General features: G+C 57.5%; 1 protein-coding gene across 1 annotated transcript; it reads right to left on the reverse strand.

The window, feature by feature from the left end:
• Positions 1–63: 63 nt before the first annotated feature.
• EZR (ezrin) lies at positions 64–27,961 on the reverse strand. Its single transcript, XM_040965328.1, has 13 exons — positions 27,849–27,961; positions 12,294–12,377; positions 11,242–11,337; positions 10,435–10,709; positions 10,114–10,197; positions 9,361–9,507; positions 6,301–6,397; positions 3,601–3,764; positions 3,377–3,507; positions 2,702–2,862; positions 2,431–2,523; positions 1,293–1,541; positions 64–1,199 (listed from the first exon to the last, which is right to left on the reverse strand). The coding sequence occupies exons 1-13, from the start codon at positions 27,858–27,860 to the stop codon at positions 1,035–1,037; spliced, it is 1,758 nt and encodes a 585-aa protein (XP_040821262.1). The 5' UTR covers positions 27,861–27,961; the 3' UTR covers positions 64–1,034.
• Positions 27,962–27,986: the final 25 nt, after the last annotated feature.

Consider the following 27,986-nt stretch of genomic DNA (forward strand, 5'->3'; position numbering starts at 1 on the left):
GGAGACAAGGCCAGAGGTGCCCTCCTGCCCCACACCCAAGGAGACAGCCACCACAGCATGTTGCCTGGAACAGCCTTTATTATTTGCAGGGTGCAATCCAGCCACCCAGAAACCTCTTGGCCATGCAGGTGCCCAGGGCACAGCGGGGCTGCAGGCTCGGCAGCTCCAGGGTGGGGCTGGAAGGAAGCGGGCCTGCAGGTGGCTCTTCCTGGGAGGATGGACAATGCACAGTCAAGAGTCCCTTGCTGCCCAAGGTCGGGATGCTTGGAGCCTGCAGCATCTTCCAGACGAGTAGCTTCAACAGAAGATCGCTCACAGGGTCTGAGTGGTCTCAGTGTTAAAAAAAAAAAAATCATTTTTACAGAGGTCACCATCGCAGCTCGCCAGTCACGCCCAGACCAGGTGCCGGGGGTGGGGTTTTTGTCACTAACCCTTTATTCTTCCATAAAAGGTAACAAAATATACAGAAACGTTTCCCTTTTTAAAACTAATGTTACAAACTCCACTATCATGTACATAAATAGGATGCTCACTAGCTGATCATTTCCTAGCTGTGGAAGTCCACAAGGTGGCCTTCTAACCATTAAGAAACAAAAGGCGTAGCCATGCGTGGCCCTGCGGCTTTGTGCCAGCGGGGCTGAGGAGGCAAATCACACGTTCAATTTCCAAAGTAATTTTCCACCCTCGGAGTGCCCAGAGATGGAGCCTTCATAGAAATCAGGACAAATCAATCAATCCGAACTCATTTCAAATACACAGGAAGTACTGGCACAGACCAGGTGCCAGGACACTGAGGCCTGCACCACTCAGGCCTGTGTGAGGCCTGGCATGGGGCGGGGCCCGCTGGGGCCCGCTTGGCACTGGGGTACGACCGGGGAGAGTAAGGCAAAGAGGCCTCCCTGGGCTGGCCGGACAACTCCTCCAGCGACCTGGTCTCTGCTCGAGGCACTGATGCACCGTGGTGAGGGGCTTGGACCCCGAGGCCGTGGGTGGGCGGGGCCGGCGGCCAGGCCCTCTGCCCCCAGTCCTGGCCCTCACATGGCCTCGAACTCGTCGATGCGCTGCTTCGTGTTGCCCTGCCGGATCTGCCGCAGCGTCTTGTACTTGTCGCGGCCTTGCCGCATGTTCTCGTTGTGGATGATGTCATTGTGTGTCCTCTTGTTCTCGTCTCTGGCCTGGGACAGCTCACTGCTCAGGGTCTGGGAGGTGAGGAGGGATGGTCAGCCTCGGGGGTTCCCGAGCGGGGATCCCTGTGCCCCCCAGCTGTGCCCCCCGACCCCGCACGTGCTCACCAGCAGCTGCCGCTGCACACGCTCGTTCTTCTCGGCCTCGGTGAGGCGCTTCTCCTCGTTGCGGTCATCTAGGATGCCCTCGCTGGACAGCTCGGCACTGTAGCCCAGCGGCTCGGCGCCCTCCTCGTGCAGGTTCTCCCGCACGTGGTAGCTCACCGGCTCGTACATGGGGGGTGGCGGTGGGGGCGTGGTCATCACCAGGTGCAGCTCCTCCTTGGTCTTCACCAGGTCATCCTGGGCCTCCCTGGCCTGTAGGAAGTGAAGGGATGGGTGAGCCATGTCCCCAGGATGCCCAGGACGTTTGTTCCTTTGAGGCTGGGCACATGGCACTAGGCGGGCCAGCATCCAGGCACCTGCTCACCAGACGACATCCTTCCCCTGGGTGCCTGTCATCCCCAACCCAACGTTGGAGGAGCTCCCCTCGGGCATGTTTCTTGCTGAACACATATGGGACAGCCTCCCTGGGCACCGTAGGGCACTGGGACCTTGAGCACAGCAGAATCCAAAGGTGCTTGGTCCTCACGGACCTGGTATAGTAGCTGGCACCCAGGGCACCTCCTGGGATAACATACACCTAGTGCATGCAGCAAGCATGTGACTAAGTGGCTGTCACACTGCACTGTTCAGGGATGATGTCAGGAAAGACATCTACACAACTCAGTGCAGACACCATCCGTTCTTAACCCAACCTGCAGGCACAGGGCTGAGCGCTGCAGAAACCCAGCAGTGTCCATGGTGGGGAGGCACCGGGTGGGCTTCACACCACTGGGGGAGACACGGCCCTAAGCGGAGAAGGACCTCATGTGGGGGTCTCTGGCGGGGTCCTCACCCAGAGCCTCCCGTTCCAGTGCCCCGACCTCCAACTCCCAGGCAGCCTGGTGACCTTGAGCCCCTGCCCCGCACACAGCTGCATGGCAGGTGGCAGAGCCTGGCTGTCACCCAGTCTACTGATCTGCAAGATCCCAGGGCTCTGTGGGTACCCTGTGTAATCGGATTCCCCTGGCAGGGAGCGGGGCTCCGCAGCTGGAATGGGGCAGGTCTTTGTTCCTTGGCTAATCCAGCAGCCCGTTCATGCTGGGATTTCTGCTTCAGCAGGCAGCGCCTCCCGCGCCAGGAGCCCCACACGGGCCAGGCTTACCCGGTGCTGCCACACCTCCACCTCGTTCTCCTTGCGCTTCCTTGCCTCTTCCAGCAGGGCAATCTTGGCGGTGTATTCAGCCAGCTCCGCGGCCTGTGAGGAAGTCATGGTGACCTCAGGAAGGCTTCCCACAGAGTCCATGTTTACTGGGACCACCTGGCAGGGTCTGTCCCTGCCTTGGTCGTACCCACCCACAGATCAGCCAAGTCTCCCCTCTCCAACCCCAAGCCACCCCTCCAGACCCAGCATATGGAACCCCGACGGCCCCTACCAGCTGCTCCTGGCTCTTAATCTGGTCAGCCGCCTGCCTCTCCAGCTCCTCCTTGGCCTGCAGCGCAGCCAAACGGTCGGCCTCGAGGCGCTCCGACTCCTCCTGGGCTCGCTTCCTCTCATCCTCCAGCTGCAGGGCTCTCTGGATCTGGTCGGAGAGTTCTGGGGAGAGGCCACAGCAAGTTCAGGCCTGCAGGGAGCACTGGCCACACGCCTCACTCCACGAGAAAGCCACTGCCACGTGCTCTAGGTTCAGCTCTCGGCAGCCCCTCTGCCGTGGCACGGGCTCCATGGCCCATCCCGGTCACCGCCACACCGTGCTGAGATGTCTCGGGTGGGTCTGCAGAGAGGCCGTGGTGTCTGCCGCCAGGTTGGGGGCACAGCGTGGGAGGCTGCCCCTCAGTGGCTGAGGGAGTGGCCTTGAGCTTATTCCCCTGCTAAACCTGAAGGTCCTCGCTAGCAAAAAGGTGGCGACTTAGCTGGACCTCAATTCCAGGAAAGGGAAACTGAGCCCAGCACAGAACAAAGCCCAGAGCTGGCTTCCAGTGCAAGCAGCGTCATGGCGATATTTGGTATCTGCGCCAAAGCCACACACGGCTCGGGAACTAGTGCCGTGTGCCCGGGCGTGCGCATGCTGCAGCCCACGGTGCCAGCCACCCAGCCCGGCGGGGCCCACCTTGCTCGGCCTTCTTGGTCTTCTGCTCGTAGTCCTGCAGCCGCAGCATCAGCTCCTCCTTCTCCCGCAGCATCTGCTCCTTCTCCTTCTCCACCGTCTCCCGCCTCTTCTTTTCCGACTCCAGCTGCTGCCTGCACGGGGCAGCAAGAGGAAGAGGATGAGGCTCCACCCGGGTCTGAGCTGAGGCCTGGTGCCGCCGGGCTCGCCCCTTGCCAGCCGCTCACCGCTCCATCTGCTTCTGCTGCTTCTCCTCGCGGGCCTGCGCCTTCATCTGCTGCACTTCGATGGTGTCGGGCTTCCGGCGGCGCATGTACAGCTCGTGGTTGCCCATGCACAGCTGCAGGATCCGCTTGTTGATGCGCAGGCGAGGGGCGTAGAACACAAAGTCCTATGAAGCAGAGTGGGAAAAAGCAGCTTGAGAACAACTCTGCGAGGGCAGCTGGCCCAGGCCCGGGAACGCCCAGCTTCCGCAGGACGGGACACAGTGTGCACGCGGCCCAGGGAGCCGGGCTGCTCAGGGTGCCTGCCACGCCCGCCTCAGGCATCAGGCCTCATTGGCCCTCGAGGCCTCGGTGCATCTCGGCTCCCTGTGACCACTCACACCCGTGAGCTCCTGCAGGCCTCACCAGGACCAAGGAGCTGTGGTGCCTCTCGCCCTCACCCTGGCACCAAGGTGGTGCCCAGCATTCCTGAGCTCAGCCTCTGCACTGTCAGCTACAGAACAGGGATGCTTGCACCCAGCGGGTCTGTCACCCACCAGGGCAGATACCTGGAAGACACTGAGAACGGTACCTGTGGGCATCCCGAGAGCTGGCCTGTGGCTGCCCAGGCAGGCCCCTGCAAATGACTGCATCGGGCATGTGGAGTTCTATGGCCAAGACAGGCATGGCAGACACGCAGCTCGGACAGGACAGTAGAGGGAGCGTGGCTTAGAAACCCTAAGAGGTTCTACCTGCCACCTTGCAACCTTGGGGCTCTGGGAACGGGGAGGAGAGCCTGAGGCGGAGTGGCTGTGCCCTGTGCAACAAGCTCATCTCAGTCTCTTTGGGCCGAGTGGGTGTGGCTCTCCCCAACCCCCACAAAAGCCCTGGACTTCCTGGGTGGGGCCTTCTTGGGGTTTTGCACACTTGTTATTAAGTCATCGGGTTTCCCAGGGAGGAGTCCAGAAGCCAGGAGAAACCAGAGTTTTTATTACCCACCCTTCTCCTGTTACCCAAGAGAAAGCAATCTTGAGCGACAGCCCCGGGGCCCAGGGAGGTCCCTGTGTGACTCAGACAGGCTGGCCGCAAGGAGCACAGAGACAGACAGGATCGGCAGGTTACTGCCAGACTCCCACAGAGAGGCATCTGGCTGGCTGGCTGCTCCTCAGGCTGCGGGCGGCTTCCTCCCACCCGCTTCTGGCTCCAGGTGACAAAGCAGCCTCCTCACCCAACACAGGCCCCTGACCAGGGTCTTCCCGGAACAAAAACCCCCACGGGCACAGAGCTCAAGGCCAATGGGAGATAAAGGTCCACAGAGCGGGGTGGGGGTGGGAACAGTACGTGCAGGTCCCCGGTACAGGACAGGAAACCTCCCCCAAGGCCAGTACAACAGAGCCAAAGGCGCCCAAAGAGGGGATCCCTTGACGCTTTTCTGTTTAAACTCAAAAAGCTGCCTGTCCAAAGCAAAAGGCTGAGGCTGGTCCTGGCCTCGTGGCACGGCTGGCCAGGCCACCGCCTGTGACACGGGTAGTCCTGGCTGGAGCAGAGATCCATATCCAGTGGCTCCAGTTCCGATCAAGCTCCTGCCAAAGTATCTGGGAAGACAGTGGAGGACGGTCCAAGCGCCCAGGTCCTCATACCAATGTGGGAGACCCAGACAGAGGGCCAGGCTCCTAGCTTCAGCCCCACCAGTTGAGGCTGTTCGGGGAGAGAATCAGTGGATGAACCATCGCTCCCTCCTCCCCTCTTCATCGCTCTGCCTTTCAAATGAAATAATAAACAAATATATCTTAGCAAAAAGAATGGGACTGAGATGAGGCAGGAGTGCCCAGTGGCCCTCATGTCAGGGCATGCAGGGACCCAGAACTGCAGACCCTCCAGCCGGGTCCTCCTTCCCTCGCCTCTCTCTGGTGGGGACCCCTTTACACCTCTCACTTTAGTTCATCACACTTGAGCCACTGCAAGCTGAATCTCTGAAAGTTCTAGAAGTTCAAGCAGATGGCAGCTCACAGAGGGGGTGGGGCCTCCCTGCTCTCCCACAGAGCCTGTCTTGCTGCCCACATGATATGGGCACACTCTGACCCTTGGCTCCTGAGCTGCAAGCTGTGTTAATGGGAACTCCTGGTTCCTGTGGTGTTGCGGGGCATGGGCCCTGTGAGGCGGGATTAAGTGTAAGTAACTGGGCTACCACCCACGGGGCAGGAGTTTGCAAACAGCAGGAAACATTTCCAATAAACAGCGCTTTTGGCAAACAATGCCGAGACCTGCTGATTTTCAATTACATGCAGGAGCGTGTGGGGAAGCGAGGCCTCACAGTGCAGCCACCTGCTGTTCTCGGCGGGCTGAGCAGCCCAGACAGACGCCCCAGGTGTGGGGCCTCAGAGCAACAGGGAACACCGCGTCCTCTTCTAAATCACTGTGCTGATCTCAGAACGAGGTCGAAGGAGGGTACCATGGACGGGCCAAGTTCCTGATGTCCCCGGCAAACACCTGCTCAGAGTCCAAGTGCTTAAGAATGCACAGAGCCAGCATGCGTTTCCCCAAGCACAGGGGACAGCAAACACCGCAAGGTGCTCACGCCATGGCCGAGGTCGCAGCCTCGAACTGCCCTTTGCTACATAGCAACGTGACCCCCTGGCTGTACAGGCGACAGCTGGTAGGCAGACATCCCTCGCCCCTTTACTCAGCGCCCTCAAGACCCTTGAAAACGTCACCCAGACTTACAGGGGCCTTCTTGTCGATGGGCTTAATGACGAACTTCTTGTCATTGAAAGAGATGTTCCGTATTTCACTCCAAGGGAAGCCAATCTTTGGGGTCAACCTGGCATCGGGGGCGGGTGGGGAAGGGGAGAAAGAAAAGGCCTCATTAGCTGTGAACACACATGCATGTATCATGCCACAACTGGCAGCAGAGGTTTGCAAATCCAGCCTCAGTGTGCAGAGATCCAGGACCTGAAACGCCATCTCGCCCTGCAGCCCGGACCTGCCCCAGCGCCAACCATGCTGGTTCAAACCTATCCTGGTAATCCTGTGGTCTTTATTGAAGAAATACAACAAAAAGAAATCCGCATAATTTCAAAGTATCTCCCCTCAAAATACACAATAATTCCAAAGAGGGAGACAGACCTTTCCTAAGATGGATAGCCACCCCACATCTCAAGCCCGCCCTCCCTCCTGCCGTGGCCCAAGCTCTCTCACTTGTCCGTGGCACACTGCTCCCTCAGCATGACTGCCTGAAACCAGCCATGCCATGTGGGGCCAGCTGCAGCCCCCACTGCTTGCTCCAAGGTGGGGTGCTCCATTGGCCAGCCCTTCCTGGTCACCCCAGACTTCAGGAGGACCCTCAGACTCCCCCTGCCCCACACCCTGGCTACCTGGCTCCTCGGCCAAGCACATCAAACCACACTGCTCTCCTTCCTGACACCACCTCCCTCCCAGCAACTACAGATGGAGCAACAGCAGCCCAGTCACAGCAATGCTGAAGTTCCTCTTGTGACCCTGACAACCCTGCTTCGCAGCCCACAGCAGCACAGGACGGGTGTGCTGCCCACCCAGAGTTCAGATGAAAACTGCTGGGAAATGTTGGTCTGGTACTGGAGCAGGGCAGCGGGTGAGCTGGCCTCTGAGGCCTGCAGTGCACCTGCAGGGAGGGCGGCAGGTGGATGCCCCACTGCTCTGTCCTGCTGGTTGCCGATCTCCAGACACACACATACATGGCTGACCGTGTGGCACGGAGTCAGGGGAGCTGTGACTGGCTGCATAGGCCTTGGAGCACTAGAAGGAGCAGACAGGTTCTGCCGATGCAGCTGGGAGGGAGCAAGCCAGGCCGGGTTAGATTTGGGCAGAAAGCTAAGCTTGGGGCGGGGGCAACAGAGTGAGGACAGCGAGCCCTGGTCGCTAAGCAACGCAGGTGCATGCACTTCAGAGACGGGTTTTGCAGAGACAAAGTAGGGAATTTTAGAAGTGAAAGCCTGGAGGAGACTACATTACAAAGACAAGAAAAAAAAAAAGTTTCTATGAAAGTAAGACAGCACGCTGAACTCCACATAAGGCTACACTCCTCCACTCGGGGACAAGCACGCCGTGCCCCACTCCTGCCCCACTCCCACGTGGCAGGTCCTGGGCTGTGGAGATGGAGAGAAGGGACGACTGCCCCGATCACCACACGCCACCAACTGAGGGAAGAGACAGGGTTGCAATACCCCCTGCAGCCCCACCAACACCTCCAGTCCAGGTCGCCAGCCTGAATCCCACGCCCTTGCAGATCTGCCCACGCAAATTCTGCTATGATAGGGTGGATGACAGGGAGGGAGGTGGGCAGGTGTTGTGGCCCAGACAGGGAGGGATGTGGGGAAGGAAGAGACGTTGCCAGGACAGGATCGGGTCCCCTGGCTGTGACTTTGGTCCCAGCGCAGGCAGAGCTGTAAGGCAGCCTCGCCCCGTTGTTCCAGGCTCCCAGTGCGCACCTGCTGGGGAAGGTCCCTGCCCACTTATTCCCCTTCCTAGTCCTTTCTTTTCTGAAACGACGACTCAATGAGAGGGGCCAAGACAGACGTCTCTGCCCGCTCCCCGTGCTACTCAGTGGTTACCAGCACAATGGAAACAGGGGCCCTCAAGAGGCATTTCCCGGCCGGCTCCGAGCGCCTTGCAAGACAAAGAGGCGTTTGTGGATTTGTTCCCTTTACCTACTCGGCGCTTCAGATTTCTTGTGGGAACAGCATCCCAGAGACTGCTGCACTGCTAGCTCCTCTCCCTCTCTCCCGCATTAAGGACTCAGCACAGCACGGCTGCAGCCTGCCGCTCAGACCCCCGCTCCCGGGGACAGGAACCTAGCCGGCTCTTGGCCGAGGGTGTGCCAAATTCGAGGGAGGGGGGTGTGAGGACCCTGACCCGGGACGGGGGCTCCCACTGTGACGGAGAAGAAGTGGGCATTCACATGGGCTAGGGCAGTTACAGGCGGACACTAGCAAGCTCCTGCCTCTGGCTTCTTCTTGCAGCCTGAAAAACCTGTTTAGACGGCCTTGGCTGAGGCCATTCAAGGGACATATTCAAAGGCCCAGGGCAGTTTCCCACAGGGCCACTTTCTCTGTGGCTCTGTGCCAGCTTGGAGGAAGGACACGGCGGGGACCCTGACCTTCCCCAGCAGCACAGTGTCTAGCAGGCGGGGTCCTGGGCACCCCCGTCCTCAGGAGCTCTCTCCCTGCAGCCCAGAGTCCCTGCCCCTCTCTGAGGGGCAATGCCACTCCCTGTTGGGTGTGCACAGTGCAGTGCCCGGGCACCGACTCTCTGTCCCACACTAGGCTGCCCAGACCACAGAGGGAGGGGAACTGAGACAGCTGAGCTAGAGTCATCACTCCTGGGGACAGCCAGGACGCAGCAGAGAACTCAGCGACAGCCCGTGGCCCTGGACCTCTGCTGCCCACCTGCAGAAGCAGGAAGGACAAAGGGGTTGAGCTTGGCATCGGCAACGGGCCCACAGCAGGCACTCGGGTGAGAATACAGAAGCTGAACACACCCCATGTTCACAGAAGCCCACGGACCACAGCCCCTCTTCCCCCAGGCCAACAGGAGGAATCCATACAGGGTCTGTTATTGGGAGGAGATGGCTCCCCTCACGGGGCAGCTGGGCAACAGTTGCCAAGGGAAGCAAGGGCTGCTTTGCCAGGCTCCGAGGATCAGCTGCTGCTCTGGAACCTTTCCCGTCTCTGACGGTGTCATGACTGTTCACGGGGACGAACCCCAGCCCCCCAGCACTGCCTGCCTCCCCCACCACTGCAGGCTCACTTGTCGTCCTTCTCATAGATGTTCAGGCCGAGCGCATCGACCCCGAGCCACAGGTCCGTCCCCTTCTTGTTCTTGATCTCAAAGTAGTTGATCCCATACATCTCCAGGTCCTGGGCGATCTTGAGGTACTCCAGCATGGCACTGTCTCTGTTGGTGGAGGGAGACACAGACGTGCCCGTCAGACTGCCAGCTACACCCTGGAGATAGGGGCAGTGCGGACAAAGCTGCCCGGCCTCAGCGCTGCCCCCGACACGCCCCCCACACTGACCCACTGATGCGTGTCTCCCTAGAGACAGGAGGGTTTTCACACAGGGCGCTCGGGACCTCCCCTCGCCTCCCACTGTACCACCAGAGCCACCCCTGCAGGCTTTGCATCATTCCTCCTCTACAAAGGATGTCTGGGCCAAAGAACACAGTACAGGTGGGCACTGTGTTGTGAGGCAGTGGGTTAAGCCATCACCTGTGATGCTGGCATCCCATACGGACCCATGTGAGTCCTAGCTGCTCTACTTCCCATCCAGCTTCCTGCTAATGTACCTGGGAAAGTAGTGGACCTTGGCCAATGGGAATGGTTTCTGCACCCACATGGGAGACCCAGAAGAGTTCCAGGCTTCTGGCTTGAGCCTGGTTCAGCCTGGGCTGTTAGAGCCTTTGGGGAAGTGAGTCAACTGATACTCCACCTTTCAAATAAATTAACCCCACCCTCTGGCTCTAGGCTGGGAGTGACCACTGCGGCCGCTGGCCAGCACTCACTTGAGCATCCCGCGGTGCTCGGCGTGCCACACCTGGATCCGGTCCTCCCACTGGTCCCGGGTGAGCTTGTGCTGGTCCATGACCCTGGGTGGTGAAAGAAGGATGCACAGTCACCCCTAGGGCCCCTGTTCACCCTGCAGACAACATCCTCGTCTCCCTCCAGATCTGTGAGCACCAGCCTGGATGACTGAGCATCTTCAACAAGACAGACAAGCCCTGCCAGCGATGGTGATTCTGTCAGGATGGGCAACTCCTCCTGGCCGGGTCCCTGTGCCTCTCACATGGCCACTGTGCGCTCCAGGCAGCCCAGCCTGCGCTCACCTCTGCGGAATGAGCCGCTCGGAGCTGAGGTAGCCCGACTTGTGCGTCTCCTTGTTGTAATCTCCAAACTTGGCCTGCACGGCGTAGGAGCCCAGCAGCACGGCGGTCTCGGGCGGGCAGTAAATCTCATCACTCAGGATGCCCTCCTTCACTTGCAGGAAGAACAGCTTCTGCGTGATGTCCTGGATGAGCTCCTCGGACACGTCCTCGGGATAGAACTTGGCCCGGAACTTGAACTGCACCGGGTTCTCTTTCCTGACCTCCTGCGCGGACACCTGCGGGGGGAAAGTGAGTCGTGCCCTGCTCGTACACCTGGACGTGAAGCCTCACACACTTCCCGGCTCTAAAACAGGAGCCTGCAGGCCAGGTTTCAGAGTGAGTGCCTCCCTAAAACGCCCTTCCAATACCACAAACAAAACCAAGTCACCCCAAAGCACCTTGCACTCACTCATCCCACTTGGGACCCGACTCCCACCTGTCTCCCCACCCTGTCCCCAGCTTATTTCAGAGACACAGGAGTCAGGGAGCTGGGAAAGAGCGTGGTCCTCCAGCCCGCACTCGGACAGGAGCTTCGGATCTTTGGAGTGGGAAGATGATCCACTGCAGGCACTGAGCAGCAGCAGGTGCCGCCAGCAGCATCTGCACCAGCAACCGAGCGGCATCAGGTGGAAAGAGCCACAAACTGACCCCCAAACAGAGCCACAAGTACTGGAGCCCCCAAAAGGCACACAGAGCCAAGAGTAAAGCCAGGGCTGGGGCACACAGCACCTCGGCAGCAGCGTGGCCAGAGCAAACCCAGACACTCACCTTCTTATCCAGTTTCAGCCAGGTGGGGAAGCCCTTATTGTCCACGTACTGGAGGCCGAAGTACCACACCTCCCGCAGGCCGATGGTCTTGACCACCTATGGGGGGACATCAGTGGGATAAGCTGGGTCACAGGGCACTCTGCACAGGATGGCTGCACCCAGGACAGCAAGATGCCCACCTGCCCACGCAGCTGGATCCACCAGCCACACTTCACCTGTGTACTGTCACTTCTGTGGGGACGCCTGCCTCACTGGCCCACAAGGCCCATGAAAGCCCTCGAGAGCCCCCTAGTCAGTCTCTCCACTGGACCCACACAATGACCAAGCGAGCTCGCTTCCTGCCCACCTGTTCCAGGCTGCCCACCTAGCTCTCCAGCAGAAAGTATTGTGCTCAAGATGTTGTGCCTCTGCCACAGCCCCCGGGGATGCAATCACTCAGGAATACAAGTGGAAGGACCACTGGCCACAACCCTTCTGCTGTCTGCCCCGCCCATGAGCCTAGACTGGCATCTGTTGAGTGATGGGTTGGGGACGGAAGGGCGGAGTCGTCTAGAAGCTTGGGTGTCAGCTAAGCCTGTGGTGTTGGCATCCCATTGGGCACCGGTTTGAGTCCTGACTGCTCTACTTCCAATCCAGCTCCCTGCTAATGTGCCTGGGAAAGCAGCAAAGGATGACTCAAGTTCCCAGCGGCCTTTAAAACAAGTGATGGCTGGGTGGCACAGGCCTAAGCTGTCCCCCTGTCCCTTTGCAGATCAAGTCTACTGGCCTGGGACACAATGTTGTGAAAGCAAAGCCTGATGGGAGAAAGGCCAGGCTGTGAGAACAGGACTGTGCCTGGAGCAGCCGTGATTAGCAAAGGAGTGTGTCCTAAAATGGGGACATCGCTAGCACGTGTTTACAATGCCAGCACAAAACATCTGAGCACCTTTAGCTTTTCCATGACCTCAAGGGAGCAAAACTCAGACAAAACCACCCAGCAAACCTCATGATCTGGGAGCTGTGAACAGTCTTTTGCTCAAATCATTCCTGCGGGTTCCTGGACAGCCACCCACCTGATCAAACAGCTGCTTCCCTGTGGTGTTCGGCTGGACGGCAAACTCCAGCTCTGCGTCCATGGTGGTGACGCGGACGTTGATCTGGAAAACAGGAGATAAAGACACCTGGCTGAGCGCTGCTTTCCCGAGCACCTCCGAGGCCTCCCTGAGCTCCGAGAACCTCTGGGGCCCCCCTGAGCTCTGAGCACCTCCGGGGCCCCCCTGAGCTCCGAGAACCTCCAGGGCCTCCCTGAGCTCTGAGCACCCGCACGGCGAGGGCAGGCACTTGCCACACATGCTGTACCAACAGCCCCTGCCTGCTCCACAGCACATTCACACTCGGGTCTGTAGGGCTTTCGCACGCACCTGCTCCATCAGCCAGCAGTCTGTGGCCCGCACACACCTCGCTGAGCCCCACGCCGGCCACGTGAGGCCGGCCACGTGAGGCCGGCCACAGGGCACGTCACACTTGACACCCAATGACGAAAGGGCGGAGGCTCTGAGGCTGCTGGGAGCTTGCTGGCAACTTTGCAAACTATCAGGGCAGTGTGGTGGCGGGTTATTTATTTGGAAGGTAGAGTTACCGAGAGAGGTCTTCCTTCTACCGGTGCACTCCCCAAATGGTCATAATAACCAGAGCTGGATCAGGCTGAAGCCAGAAGCCTTGAACTTCAACCAGGTCTTCTGTGTGGGTGCAAGGCCCTGGGGCCCAGCCCATCTTCCACTGCTTTCCCAGGTGCTAGGTTGAATGGTTAAGAGCAGTCACCCCTTTGTCACCACTGTGGCCACCTGTGTCTCCTACTGGAATGCCTGGGTTCAATTCCTGGCTCCACTTCCAGCTAACGCAATGCCTGGAAGGTGTCAGTGGGTGGCTCAAGTATGTGGGTCCTTGCTATTCATGCAGGAGACCCCAGTAGAGTTCTGGGTCCCTGGCTCTGGCCAGGCCCAGCTCTACCCACTGGTTCACTGGGGAGTGAACCAGTGGAAGATCCATCTTGCTCTCATTCTGCTTTTCAAGTAAAATGGAAACAAAATAACAGTATTTTCAAGTAACTCCTTGCAAGTATACCAGATCTACCCAGGAGGTGACACATGCTCAGACCCGGTAGCTCTGCTGGCAACGGGCACAGCTCAACTGTTTCTCATCGCTTATCCACCGAGGTGCCCTCCTGCGTCCTCTCTGGCAGGTACAAATAGCTCAGGACACAGGGCTATGAGTCTCCCAGCAGGGCAGCCCCCATACTGAGCGGTCCCCCAAAACTATTTCCTGCCCCAGACACAGAATGGGGTTCTGCGACCCCTACCCCACCCCGAGCATGCCACACACAGTGGTAACCCAGGTCTGGCCCATGCCTGGTGTGTCTCGAAACTTAAAAACAGGCTTCGGTCCAGGGGTTGAGGGAGCATCCCAGGGTAACCCAGCCCAGCCACTGTCAGTTCTACAACAGAACAATTCACCTCGGACCCAAGGCAGGACAATCGGATACTGAAGCAACTGGTACCACCCCGCCTTCGCCACCTCCCTATGGCAGCGCTGGGCTCTAATGAGCACAGGGCTGTTTTGCACACAGAGGGCACTCAGCAACGGCAAAGCCCTCCCCATGTGCCCTGGGGTTGGGGGGCACCTGGCTTAGCAGGTGAGCTGCATTCTCACTGCTGTAGGAGACGCAACTCCAACCTGTTACCAGGGCGTCACTGGCCGTCACTGCTCTGTATCTTAAGAGCAACGCCTTTCAACAACAGGAGTGAACTAAATCAATCTTTATTAAGATAAAGAACAAAAATGGCACTGAGTTCCGGCACAGCGGGTTAAGCAGCCACGGGGATACTCGCAACAGTCCCAGCTGCTCTGCTTCTGACCCAGCTCCCTGCTATGCACCTGGGAAGACACAGGAGGATGGCCCAAGTGCTTGGGTCCTGCTCACCCCGAAGCTGCTGGCTTCAGCCTGGCCCAGTCCAGACACTACAGCCATCTCTGCCAGTCTTCAAACAGGCCAGAATTTTCTTTTTTTAAACAAAACTATCCATCAAAATTTTGTTGGGTTTTTGATACTGAGAGAACAGGTTCCATGTGCCGGTTACTTCCCTCAAATGCTTGTCCTGGCCAGAGACTCCACCTGCTGAGCCCTCATCTGCTGCTTCCCAGGACGCACTTAGCAGGAAGCTGGTACCAGAGGCGGAGCTAGGACGTGGCACTCCGACGTGGGACATGGGCAGCAACTTTTTGAAATGGAAAATGAGAGTTCCACAGCTCCCTGCGCCAGACGACTAGGCCATGCGGTGCATATGCTACGTTAGTAAGATTCAACACATACACCCCCATCTTTGCCTCAGTCAGCCAAGTTACCGAACCCCCACTTTCCACCCCCAGTTTCCCCTTCTCTACCTCCCCCTGGCGTCATAAATCTACTCTAAAAATACTCTCATTATAAGTTACTTCAGCTCAAACCCACCCCACTCCCACAGGGGCGGTCGGCAGTGCTGCTCTGGCATCCTGTGGCTGCAGACCACAGGCACTGCCCAGCCACTGGGCACCTTTCACGTGGCACTTACACCAACATCTGTGTCAGCCCGACGAGCTCAGACCTCCTCTCCTTGGAGGAGTTTCCCAAGACCACGTTCCCACCACTGGGCCTGCACCCCACTTGTGGCCGGCACCCCCACACCAGCACTGCTCCCAGGCGCCCAGCTTGGAGCCTCAGCCCCACATGTCTCTTTATTCATCTGCGACCCTTCTGCCAGTGTAGGTGTCAAGTGTCTGCAGCGGCAGGGATGGCCCTGAGCTGGGTCTCCCGTGTGGGAGTTGGAGGTGGGACTTCCTCCCTGGGAGCCAGGGCTGGGCTCAACCCCAGGAGCTCCCACGGGGACAGCCCCACTTCGCCCACTAGGTTGAATGGCTGCCCTGAGGCAGTGACTTATCCACTGTCATTTTTTTGTTTTTAAATTTGAAGGGCAGAGAGCGAGAGATGCAAGCACAGCTCTTTGGTTAGCGGATTCACTCTTCCAAATGCCAGCAATATGGAGGGCCGGACTGAAGGCAAGTCCAGAATCCCCGCAGTCTCCTTAGAGGCAGCGAAAGCCCCCACCCGCTGCGTCCTGGGATGCACTTCAGCAGGGAGGCCAACTTCAAGGGCGAACAGCCAGGCCCCGAGGTACGGGACATGGGAACCAAATGCCGCCTCGAGTCTCTGCGCCCTGTCCAGAGGGATTCTTAAGAACACAGGATAGTGGCAGGGGTTCTGGGACGTGACTCTGGACCTGCTGCAGACCCCAGGCAGGCTGAGGGGCCCCTGGGTCTCTGTTACCTGGCAGGCGGCCCACATGAGCCAGGTGAAGCTGGGTGATTTGCAAGCCAGGCCTGGCTGAACAGCTGCTGGAGTGGACTTCACACTGCCCACACCTCAACTCATTTAAAATACATGCTGGGTGGGGGGGTGCATGTATTCAGAGGTGTACCATCACCCTCCCTCCTGCCCAGCTCTCAGGGTGCTGGGGGTCAGTGGCCCTGACCACTGTCAGGGGCTCCTCCGGGGCACTGGCCATCCCAGATGCGTGTTTGGGAGCCAGCCGTGAGGACGAGTGCAGGCTATGCTCCTTCCTAGTCCAGCCAGCCTCCTCTGCCTTGCTTAACCACACTCCAACTTAACCATGCAAAAGAACCCCCGGAGAGCTCCCTCGCAGTGCTGGGGTCCCAAGGGACCCCCACCGTGCCGATCCCCAAACGAAAGTTCTCAATTCTCCTGCGAGGAGGATGCATTTACACCCCGGGGCCACCATGGGAATGAGTTTTTACCAAGACTCTACGTGTGAGGACTAGAGATGAAACCCCACTTTAGCTCTGACTCAGGATCCCAACAGCCCACTTCTTCATTCCGAAAAAGATAAAAAGCCACTATTTCCACCAATGCTGATAAACAGCCAGCCCCTGTAAAACCCTGCCACAAAGCCAGCTCAGGGCAGAAATGCTGACGCCCCAATGCTCTCCTGCCACATTAATCTCATCTCTGCAGGTGGCTTAGGTGCAGGGCATATTCTAGCTGTTCCACTTCCAATCCTGCTCCCTGCTAACGACCTGGGAAAGCAGCAGACCACAGCTCAAGTGCTTGCACCCCTGCCACCCATGCGGCAGACCCAGATGAAGCTCCTGGCTCCCATCTGGCCCACAGGATGCAAGATCTCACTTTAACTCTGACTTTGAGCTGGTTCACTCCCCAAATGGCTACAACAGCCAAGTCTGGGCCAGGTCACCCACGTGGGTACAGGGGCTCAAGGACTTGGAATCCAACTCCACTGCTTTGCTAGGCCACAAGCAGGGGGCTGGATCAAAACAGAGTAGCCACGGATGCCAGCCCCTAATTTTGTTTGCTAGCTATTGTACAAAATGAATCTGTCTTTCTCACATGGCTCCCTAGTGACTGCTCATGTAAACTAAATTGTCTTTTACAACGTTACCATTTCTACTAAGCACAGAAGAATCTAACATTTAGGCTGGCAGATAACCCAGAACATCTGCTCTACTCGGCATTTCAACAGAGGACAAACTCCAGATAGCTGTAGGGATTTCATGAAATACCAGAACACGACTGTGGGGGTGGCAGCAATGGCCTCCCAACTTGCAGTCCATCTACGAAGGCCCATCCAAAAAAATTCATGAAAATAGAATTAAAAGATAAGCTCATTTTGCGTAAAAACTTTAAAATCCCTGCAAGGATATTATCATTTCCTCCCTCCCTCCTTCTTCGCACAAAAATAAACTTTTTCTGAAGTACCCTGGCATGCCACTTGGTGTAAGAGCTTGATGTTGCAGTGACACTAGGCGGTGAGCTGGGCTCTGAGCTAACACCCAGCAGGAGTCCCTTGTCTCCAGGACCCCAAAGGCAGGCTGGACTTAAAGTAAGAATTTCCAGGGACACAGTTAAGGCTGCAGCTCTCCCAACACTGGCTTTCCTGAGGACCGGAGGAGATGAAGACAGAATAAATCCATCTTACTAATAAAATACCTGAGGGGGGGGAGGTGTCATGTTGTAGCAGATGACACTAGCATCTCCCTGGACACCAGTTCATGTCCTGGCTGCTCCACTCCGATCCAGCTCCCTGCTAATGTGTCTAGGAAGGCAGCAGAAGATGGCCCAAGTGCTTGGTCCCCTACAGACATGTGAGACACCAGGATGAAGCTCCTGGCTCCAGCCTGGTGTCCACTGTGGCTATACGGAGAGTGAACCAGCAGAGGGAAGATCTGCATCCCAAATAAACGAACAAACACATTTTGGCAGAAATCTAAGCACCGGGGTCATCCCCCATTGTCCTCCCAGGTCCATCAGCAGGAAGCTGCATCAGAAGTGGAGCAGCTGGGGCTTGAACTGGGCTGCTGGTGTCACAAGTGGAGACTTGCCGTGGCACAATAGTTTTTCTCTGCCCATCTCCTGCTGCTGTTCTCCCCCCAGGTTAAAGAAAAACACAGGGAGGTGAGGGGCTATGCTTGAGCAGAAAAGCCACCTGCCAGCTCTATGGGCCCTGTAAATGACCAGCACGGCCCAGGCATCGGCGGCTTGGGAAGTCCGTGGCTCAGCCAGCAAGCATCAATCCAGCTAGGACGGTGACAGACCTGAAGCTATCTTCTGACTCAAGCTTCCACACCACAGGACACATCAAGATAGAATAGAAACTGGTTATCTAATGCTTAACAAAATCCTTTAAAGTCCCCAGATGTTCGTACTGATCCGAGTTGCTGGTCACACCCGACAGCCACCAGACCATACCCCCAAAGGGGTCAGTGTCTGCCCTGAACTGTTGTTCCCGGCTATTCCGCTGGAAACCAGCCCTAGGAGAAGGAAGTACTGCCGGTCGCTGCTCCTGGAGCTCCCCTGCCCCCAAGGGCACTGTGTACACCCTGTGCCATGATAGTGGTCAGCTCCCCACAGAAGGTCAAGTCCAGCCACGCGGGCCCGATGCTGCCCAGTGATGGGGTGCTTGTTATACTCCATTCCTCCTTGGGAGGTGTAAAAGTCACACCCCAGTTAGGGACTATCCAGGTGCTAATTACCAAGGGGAAACAAGGTTGTAACTGGAGTTTAAAGCAGAAGTTGATATAATTCTACAAAAAACCAAGAGGCTGTAACCAGACTGTGCATAAAACATGTCAGGTTTAGCTTTCGCACAAACACTCTGAACACAGTCATTGCTTCGCTTTAACTGCCGCATTCTGGCCCAAACCAAGGTGAGCCCAACCCCACGGATCACTTAGCAATTTAAAAAAATATTCATTTGTACACATATTCACTTCTACGCTCATTTATGAAAGCCTCACCATTTACATACATGGACATGTCTATGCTTGGGTATGATAAATGAGGGTTTTGTATGCTTAAAGCACAAAAAGCCACATATGTGAATGCATCCCTAGCAGGGTGGGGCAACTGGCTGGGATCTGATTTCCCAGGGGAGGAAGGGGGCAGGTGCACCCAGGTCCAGGATCCTGCCACCACCACAGGCGGCCACAGGCACCTCGGGGAAACCTCGCCAGTAGCTTTCATGTTGAAAACTTCTCATCCCTCCTCTCCTTCACTACTTAAGTCCTGCACATGCAGGGACAGCAACAGGCTGGACGGAGAAGCCAGGTGTCCTTCTAACCCCCATAGCGGGTCTGAAGTCATCCCCGACTCCCAGCTTTTCCCCCGGGGCTGGGAAGGTTTGGGCGACTTGTGGGTGCTACCAAACTGGCTACCAAACACTGGTCTGATATCATGCGCAAGGGTAACTCTGGAAGGCGAGTCTGGGCCTCTGAGCTCACCTGAGCCACCACCTTTCCTTGCTCCTTCTGCCTCTGTGACGGGGCTACTTCCTGCCCCAGACCCACTTCCTGTTCAGCCAAGGCTGCTGAACAGACAAAGCTGACAAACAGGTCCCATCAGAAGGCTGACCTTCGAACTGGAAGGGAACTTTCTGGAGCATTCACCGACCCGCCCAGCCCTCCCCTCGGGGCTCATGGGCCCAGGCACCACCTCTGTGAGTCACGGCCAGTCTCCCCACAGTCACACCCGTGGGGCATTTCCTGACCCACACAGGCAAAGAAACTCTTGTACCAGCTAGCTGTTAATATAAAAAAACAAACAAAACAAAACAAAAACCAACAACCAAAAAACCCAGTTGTTTGAAAAGCAGACTGATGGGGCATGTTGCGGGGGTGGGGTGGATCCTGTACACACACCCCTAAATGTTCCCAACAGCTGGAAGGCTGGACTCCGGGCTGTGGCCAAGGGGCAGGATGTGCACTCAGGTCTCCTGCACGAGTGATGGGTCTCAAACACTGCAGCCACCCAGGCACACAAGTGGATCAAGAGTGGAGTAGCCGGGAGGCGGGGATGACCCAGGATTTGGGTGTCCTAACTGGTTTCTCCCCCCTCAGCAATGCAACACTCGTCCCTTTTATTATGCCTACCCACCTTGAGGTAGGCAAAATAATTACTCCCTCAAGGTCACTCTCTCTTTATCTATAAACCTGTGGACTCCGGGTCCTGCAGCTCGTGACTGCTGCCCGGTGTGTCACTCACAGCCCAGCACTGACGCAGGTCACGGAGTGTGAGGTTAATGATACCCAGGCTCGGGAGCCAAGGTGAAGTCGGCCATTACACGCAGAGATGCTTTCAGCTGCAGGTGGAAGCAGAGCCCTCCAGGTCCTCATAGCCCACTTGGGATGTTTTCTTTTCCCTGGGGACTTGGGAACTGTGGAGAGCTTTCCCTTGCCTGACCCAGTGCAGGAGGGATAGCCTGAGAGACGGTGCGAACGTGGAAACCTAACTCCTCTGCAGACAGGCTCTTCCAGAAGCCACCCTTGTGCCAAGTGCCCCTGGCTGCAGCGACATGGACAGCACAATCCCCCAGGCACAGTCCACACCTCACAGGGCTGACCTACACTCGGCCAAAAGTCTTCCTGTCACCTACCTGAGCCAACTATGCAGTGAGAATGTAAAGTCCCTATTTAAAACAAAAATTCAAACTACACCGGCAAGCTCACACAGTTTGCCTAGATAAGGAAACCCTGGCTAAACGTCTCTCTCTGAACTTCTGAAATTACATTAAGTTACAAAGGCAAGCTTATCCATTTATGCTTCGACACTGTCGGCAGGTCACACCCAGTGTGGGACTGTACTCTGGCTGTCATCAGGGGCATGTCACAGCCTGCCCACCCCAGGGCCCCCAGCCACTGGCTGGTCTTGGGCTTCTTAAAACAGCAGCATACATGAGCTCCTGTTGAGTTCATTTCCAATGGCTTTGTTACTAGCCCAGAGTGGGATGGGAAAGCCGAGTGTGAAAAAGCAGGTGCGTTGACTCGCAGTTGGGATGGCGTGCGTTCCTCCTCCCACCTGGGATGCCACCCCCTCTGCACCAGGGACGGGAGACTTTCCCCTCACTGAGTGCCTCCAGGATTCAGACATTTCCCTGGAACCAAGGGGAGACACGTATCTCCACCGTCACCCCTCGAGCACATCTGAAACTTTCCATCATGGGAAATCGGAAAGGCTCATGAAAAAGAGAAAGCAGAGGACTCGCCTCCACAGGCTCCCTCCAGGTTCACGGCCACTGCTGTTCCAGGGCCTTCCATCTACCCTGCTTTTCCTTCTGCTTGTGCCGGCCTGCTTCCAGGCCATCGTACATCTCTTTACTGGAAAAACTCAGCAGGCGGCTCCACCAGCTTCTCATGAGCCCACCCACACAGCTCGGAATCCCAACAGGAACAACTCAGGTCATCTTCAATCTCCCTCGAGCTGCGCCACGCACACGAATGTGCCCTGCCACCTGATCACGCTGTAGCTCCACGCAGCACGCTGGCCAGGGCCTGAGTGTCTCTCCACCCTTTCCTCTGCACTAAATTCCACTTAGAACGCCACTCCAACAGCCAAGTATTATGTAAGCAAACACTGCAACCCAACCCCAACGCCTGTAATTATTAGACCGAGGCGAACAAGACGTCTGTGCTCACACACACAGAGCACCATTTCTTAACATGAAACATGGATCCACGCTGATGCTCGAGGCCCTTACCGACTCATCGGGGCTCTGATCTAACAAGGCCTGGCTCTCCTCCCCGAAGACTGGCGTGCGAGTACTGCACAGACACAGCAAGGGGCACGACATCCCATCAACCCATCTCCCCGAATCAGCGAGACAAGATTCTGTGGGTGAATGACACGGTGCCCCTCATCAGGCCTACATGAAAACACCGTCTCAGGTAAGATTGCTATGGCTGGTGTTTTAAACAAGAGTGACTGATCAACAAAAACAGAGCCCATCACATGTTGCCCAGCCCGGATTTATTCTGCCCAATGCTTTCTCCCTCTGCCTTTCAAATGCATTGGTAAATCCTGACTACAAAAACAGTGGGGCCTGCGCTGTGGCAAAGCATGTTAAGTGGGTTAAGCCGCCGCCCACACTGGCAACATTGCACATGGATGCAGGTTCGAAATCTGGCTGCTCCACCTCCAATCTGGTTCCCTGTGATCGGGCCTGGGAAAGTAGCAGCGTGCTGGGCTCCTGCACCCACATGGGAGACCCCGAAGTCCTGGCTCCTGGCTTCCGCCCCAGCCCTTGGGGGTGAATCAATCAATCAATGAAAGACCAGCCCCCTACCCCTGCCTGTGTGTCTGCCTTTCAAATAAATCTTTTTCTAAAAAATCAGCAATACTAAAAAACCCCATCTAGACAACATTCTCTTCTCAACTCAAATGATTAGTATACACTGCTTTCTTTTTAGCACACGCCGGAGCTCTCTCACTAGGACCATAGCTTGGTGGGTGACAAGAACGCCAGCCACAAGGGACAGTTTCACGACAGGTGTCTGTGCTCAGAGCTAGGGAGCTCTCAACACCAGCGAGCAACTCACAGGGCTTTTTGAGAGCGACCCACGGAGGATCTCTCTCTCCATCTCAAACACTGCTCTTCAAGTCAATCCATGCATCTTCAGCCTTAGCCGGCAGAACGTATGGACACGGGCCAAGGCTGGCTGAAGTCCACGGACGACAAATGTCAGAGCCATTCTTGACAGCACGTGAGGTGAGGTGACCACTGTCCACCCAGGCCCCTTCAAACCCCCCTCTCTGGCAAACACAGAGAACAAGATTAAGCTTCGGCTGGCAACTCCAAACCTAGCCAAAGGACACGGGTGACCCGGCATGCCTTCGCTGATGAGTACGGTCTAATCCTGTGGCAGGCCACTTCTGCTTGCCTCTCTCAGGACCAGGAGTCAAGGTCAGCGTTTTCTTGGACACGTTGGCTTAGGAGGGTAAGGAACTTGTGGAGGAAACCTCCCACCTCCTTAAGACAGCATGGCCACGTCCTCCGCCAGGTGATACAAGCGCCCGGAGCGCGTGAGGGTCAGTGGAGCTGACCCCTCCAGCCGGAAGCAGCCTCGTGGGAGTTCATGCCCGGTCACCGCCCTCCTGGGCTGAGAACTGACCCGAGAGGCAAAGTCGCCCCAGCGCCAGGCACGTGATGGCGCCTGTGTGTGAGCCCACGTGAGCAGCAAGGTGGGAGACAAGCAGAGCTCTCCCAAATGCTTAGCACGCCACGCACGCTGCACGTGGCTGACAGGTGACCCTGCAGGGTGGGAGACAATGGGGACGGGCAGGAAGCGATTTCCAGCATCAGAAGGGAGACTGGGTATTAAAGACATACAAAACTCTGTCTCCAACTATAGCACAAAACACTTCCTGCCACCTCCAAACTTCCGTTATTTTACACAGGACAGATTCGAGGCTGATCCGCTCAATGGCCTCTTGGATGACAGGCGGCAAGAAGAGACCTGATTGCGTTTTTTCCCCCGTTTTATTTAGAAATTCAGTCGCAGGTCTCTGCGTCGCACGGCAGCACAAGAGCTTTGCGGGGAAACGTTAAACCATTCACAGAAATCCAAAGCATAGTTTTATTCTTTGTGGTAAACACGGCAGAAGGCAAGCTATGCAAACACCCCATGCGTGCACAGCTCGTGCTGACACGCCAGACCTGCTGGAGTGGCCGAGGAGCGCCGCCATGGCTCCTGCTGAGCTGAAACAAAATGCGATCTGAACTTCCCTGCTTCCGACGGCAGAGCTGGGAGAGCCAAGCACATAGGGCCAACCAGGAACTCCAAGCCACCAAAGCCACACAGAGAAACTCTCTCACTCAAGTCTTCAGTTAGAGTGCCTGGGCTCAAGGGCCGGCTGCCCGTTCCCGTCCACCCGGGAGGCAGCAGGCGACGCTCGGGGGCTGGGCTTCCCGCCACGCACGTGGGAAACCCAGGCCGCGTTGCTGGCTTCTGCCTGACTCAGCCCTAGTTACTGGGAACATCTGGGCGTGGGGGGGGGGGTGGTGGTGGTGGTGGTGAACCCAGTGGATGGCAGATTTTATGCTGTCTCTTGCCTGCCTGCCTGCCTTTTAATAATTAAATCAAAAAGAAGCCTTTAAGAGGGGATGGGGGAGCAGCACTGCAGCTTAACAAGTTAAGCTACTACCTGACGCCCGGCTGCAGCTCCACCTCCTACCAAGGTTCCTGCTCAGGCATCCGGGAAAGCAGCAGAAGATGACTCAAGCCCTTGGCCCTGCACCCACAGGAGACGCAGAGGAAGCTCCTGACGCTGAGCTCTGCTCTGGCTTTGCCCCAGTCACTGCAGCCATTTGGAGCGTGAACCACCAGACATAAGATCTCTCACCTCTGCTTTCCTTTTTTTTTTTTTTTAAGATTTATTTATTTTTATTGCAAAGTCAAACACATACAGAGAGGAGGAGCGATAGAGGGGAAGATCCTCCGTCTGATGACTCATTCCCCAAGTGACCACAATAGTCGAAGCTGCACTGATCTGAAGCCAGGAGCCAGGAGCTCTTTTGGGTCTCCCACATGGGTGCAGGGTCCTAAGGCTTTAGGCCATGCTCAACTGCTTTCTCAGGCCACAGGCAGGCAGCTGGATGGGAAGCAGGGCTGCCAGGATTAGAACTGGTGCCCATATGAAATCCTGGCACGTACAAGGCAAAGATCTCAGCCACTAGGCCACCCGCCCAGCCCTCACCTCTACTTCTCAAAGAAGTAAAAATAAATCATGACACCAGTGTGGTGGCTCAACAGGTTAATCCTCCTCCTTGTGGTGTTGGCATCCCATATGGGTACCAGTTCTAGTTCTGGCTGCTCCACTTCCCAGCCAGCCTGTGACCTGGGAAGGTAGTGGAGCATGCCGCCAAGTCCTTAGGGATCCTGCAGTAGCCACTTGGGAGACCTGGAGGAGGCTCCTGGCTCCTGGCCTCTGATTGGCTCAGCTCCGGCCGTTGAGGCCCATTCCACTGAGGTCCATTTGGGGAGTGAGCCAGTGAAGACACCCCCTGCTGGCCTCTGGAGGCAGAGATTCCAACAGCTACCCATGGGCCCCTTGGTCCCTCCTGGCCTGTTTCCAGGCCCAATAATGGTGCAGTGGCCTTGGAGGTGGGCTTCCAGAAGGCAGGGAATCGTGTTGCCAGTTCCCATCACACACACTGGCAACGCGCACAAAACCAGACCGTCTCCTCCCGCAGCGCTGGGCCCTCAGCCAGGTTTCCCACCTCAGCAGCAGTTCTCACGCAGGTGCCCCGCCCCCAGCCCAGCCCAAGGCTGTCCGTCACCACCACAGCCCAGAGCACCAGCGCTCATCTGGGTGACCTCCACACCCTAGGCCGCGGCTCCTGTCACCTCCCTCCAGCCTCCAGCGACTCTCCTGCCCCCAGCTTCCGGATCTAACCCTGAGCTGAGCACGTCTGTCTTATCATTCCCTTCCTACCCCCCTCCCCCCATCCTACCCTGCCCCCTTACTCCCTTTTGTCTAAGGACTCCACACACTGTCCCCTCTGCCCAATCGCCTCCCCAGGCACCATCTTCATCTGTACACTCAGGCTCCCAGCCCCCCTTCTGCGCTTCAGGTCCCCACTGGTGCCAGGCTGCCACTGTGCCTGCTGTGTCCGCAGCCCTCGGGGTAACTGACCCACTGCATCTCCAAACGCTGGCAAGGCACCAGACCCTGCCACATTTCTCACCGCCACCTGGTTCAGCCCTGGCTACCTCACTCTCTGCCACCTGCCAGGGGTGAGGAGCGGGGATGGGACGAAAAAGGAGAGGCAGATCAGAACAGTGGAGACCCCACAAGATACGAAGCCCTCAGTAAATGCTGTCCCTGTGACAATGTCTAGTGGAGATGACCACTACTCTCCAGGAGGTGAGGTGGGAGCCCCTGGGACCCTGGCCAAGGGCACTGGGGTTAGACAGGCTGTTCCCATAAGCCTGCCAGGCCTCAGCTTCTGTGGCACTTCCGGCTTGCACCCTGGTTCCCCTGAGCTCTCCAACAGCCGCAGCCCTGCCATGACCGGCAGCCCTGCCATGACTGCCAGCTCACTGCACACCTGACCACCCCACAGGACCTCCTGTCCCCATGTCACGGGGGGTTGGGGGGGAGGAAAGAGGAACAGCTCCTCGGTTCTGCCCAGGTGCAAGGGCTGCTTCAGCACCAACTCCCCAGCCCCAGCCATGCAAGGGTGCTCGCTATGGCCTCCCCTCGGAGGGTACCCAGTGGGCTTCCCGGTGCAAGAGACCCATACCTCCCGCCCCTCTGGGCAGCCTGCCTGGTCTGGCTGAATAAATCCACATTCCAGCTTGTTAGTAAGTTCCGGTATGGAAACACAGCAAACAAGCATTCAAGCAAACAAAATTAAATGAAAACCGAGATCCAAGCACCCAGCACTGCTAAGCTCCTCTCAGGAGTAACCTAGGGTGTGGGCCCCATCAGGGGAGGAAAACAACCGCAGCTTGCTTTCCTGAAGTAGAGGAGGCAACACAGCCCTGGAAGACAGGTAACAGCTCACCTGGAGGGAGGCTGCCCAGCCCCCTACTCCCCAACCCGCCCCCAGGGGAGGGACTGATAGCTGTGGCTCTCCCACAGCCGAGCCTCTCCAAAGTCCACTCTCCAAATGGCCACAGTGGCCAGAGCTGAGCTGATCCAAAGCCAGGAGCCAGGAGCTTCCTCTGGGTCTCCCGTGTAGGTGCAGGGACCCAAGACTTGGATCCTGTTCACCCAGGCTCCTCCACAAGCCACGCCTGGCTTTGCCTGCAGGCCCACCAGCACCTCTCCAGTGCAGGACATTTACAGCAAACCAAAACGACCAGACAGTAAAAGTCCCAGAGCTTTAAAAAGGAAGGAAGCTGTGACACACACACACACACACACAGCACTTTGGGGAACCCTGTGTGACTGCACCTGCAGGTCCCTGGGAAGTCCGCCAGCAACTTGGTGGGCAAGTGGATGGGGAGTGGCAGTTTGGAGGGGCACCGGCGGTTTAGGAGAAGGCCAGTTCCACGCAGGAGGTACCCAGAGGCACCCCGCTGCACCCCTGAAAGGCAGCAACAGTGCTAAGTGTACTCTATCCTAACGACAAGGACAGGATGAGACAGAACTGCTGATGAGACAGGACGACAAGCAGCAGGGACAGAAACAGGTTTTCCGAGTGCCATCTTAGCAACCAGATCTCTGAGCCCGAGTGGTGACATTCAGAAAACGACAGGGGGCAGGGTCACCTCCGGACCACTCCCCTAAGGTTCCACTCCACCCAGCTGGGGGTGCGGGGCGAGGGGTGGTGCCAGGCTGGTTTTACAGCTATTATGCCGGCTGTCACGTGTGTCACTCAAAGTCCAAAAAGAGTTTTGTGAAGGAAAAACACCTGCGGCACCGTGAGCAAATCTTCCCGGGGAAGTAGCGGAGGCTCCTCCCCCGGCCACATAACAAGTCAAGGAGAGATTTTTTCAAGAGAATGCAAAACTCACTCCTCGCAAAAATGACAAATTCCACACTCATCTCTAACTGCTCCCGAGTCCTGAACCCTGCACCCGCAAGCGGATTTCGAACCTCCGCCAAGTACAGCCCCCTCCCCCGGGTGTCCAGCGCCACCCTTGGAACTCCGAAGGTCCCCTGCTCCCCCCACCGCGCCCGGCTAGCAAGCTCCAGCAGGCCCCGGGATCCCAGCGGCAGGTGCGCTCTGAGCGCGCGGCCAACCTGGGTCTCCCAGACCTAACCAACTCCCCGTTCCCCTGGCAAGAGCTTCGGACGCTTTGGGAACAGGAATCCTGCTGCGTCCAGTTCACAGGGCAGTCAGTGAGCCAGGCGGCCTCGAGGCCCCCGCCCGCAGTCCCACGCCCACGTCCTTCCCCGCCCCGGGGAGCCAAGGGCTGCACCTGGTTTCGGACTCCGGGAGGAATCAAGAGGAACCGGGAGAGCCGGCGGAGGGCGTAGGGAACCACCCCCGCGAGCAATTTCAAAGCCAACGAAGCCAGGGTCTCGGAGAGGGATCGGTTTTTAATGGGGTTCAGGTAGGGGCAGAATTGGGGACTCAGGAATAAACGGCCGAGAGAAAAAGAGAGTCCGCGCGCATCCTGCCCGAGTTCTCTCGGAGTCGACCGGAAGCCCGGGCTTCCGTGCTCAGCCCTGCCCTGCCAACACCAGCCCAGTACCTGGCGCAGGTGACCCCCCGCCCCCACGGGAGCGAGCCCGGCGCACACCCGCTCGGAGGCCCCGACGACGCGGGGTAACTCACTGGCTTCGGCATCTTGGCGATTCCTGGCGGGTTCCTCAGAAACGCGGCTGTCCTCGGCCCTGACCTGCGGAACGACCAGAAAACTCAGCGCGTAGCCGCGAACCCGCCGCGCCCGACTCCCGCGCCCGCTGCGCGCCG

Source organism: Ochotona curzoniae, unplaced genomic scaffold (genome assembly GCF_017591425.1).
Source record: "Ochotona curzoniae isolate NIBS_2020 unplaced genomic scaffold, NIBS_Ocur_1.0 scaffold_3890, whole genome shotgun sequence".
Taxonomy (NCBI): Eukaryota; Metazoa; Chordata; class Mammalia; order Lagomorpha; family Ochotonidae; genus Ochotona; species Ochotona curzoniae.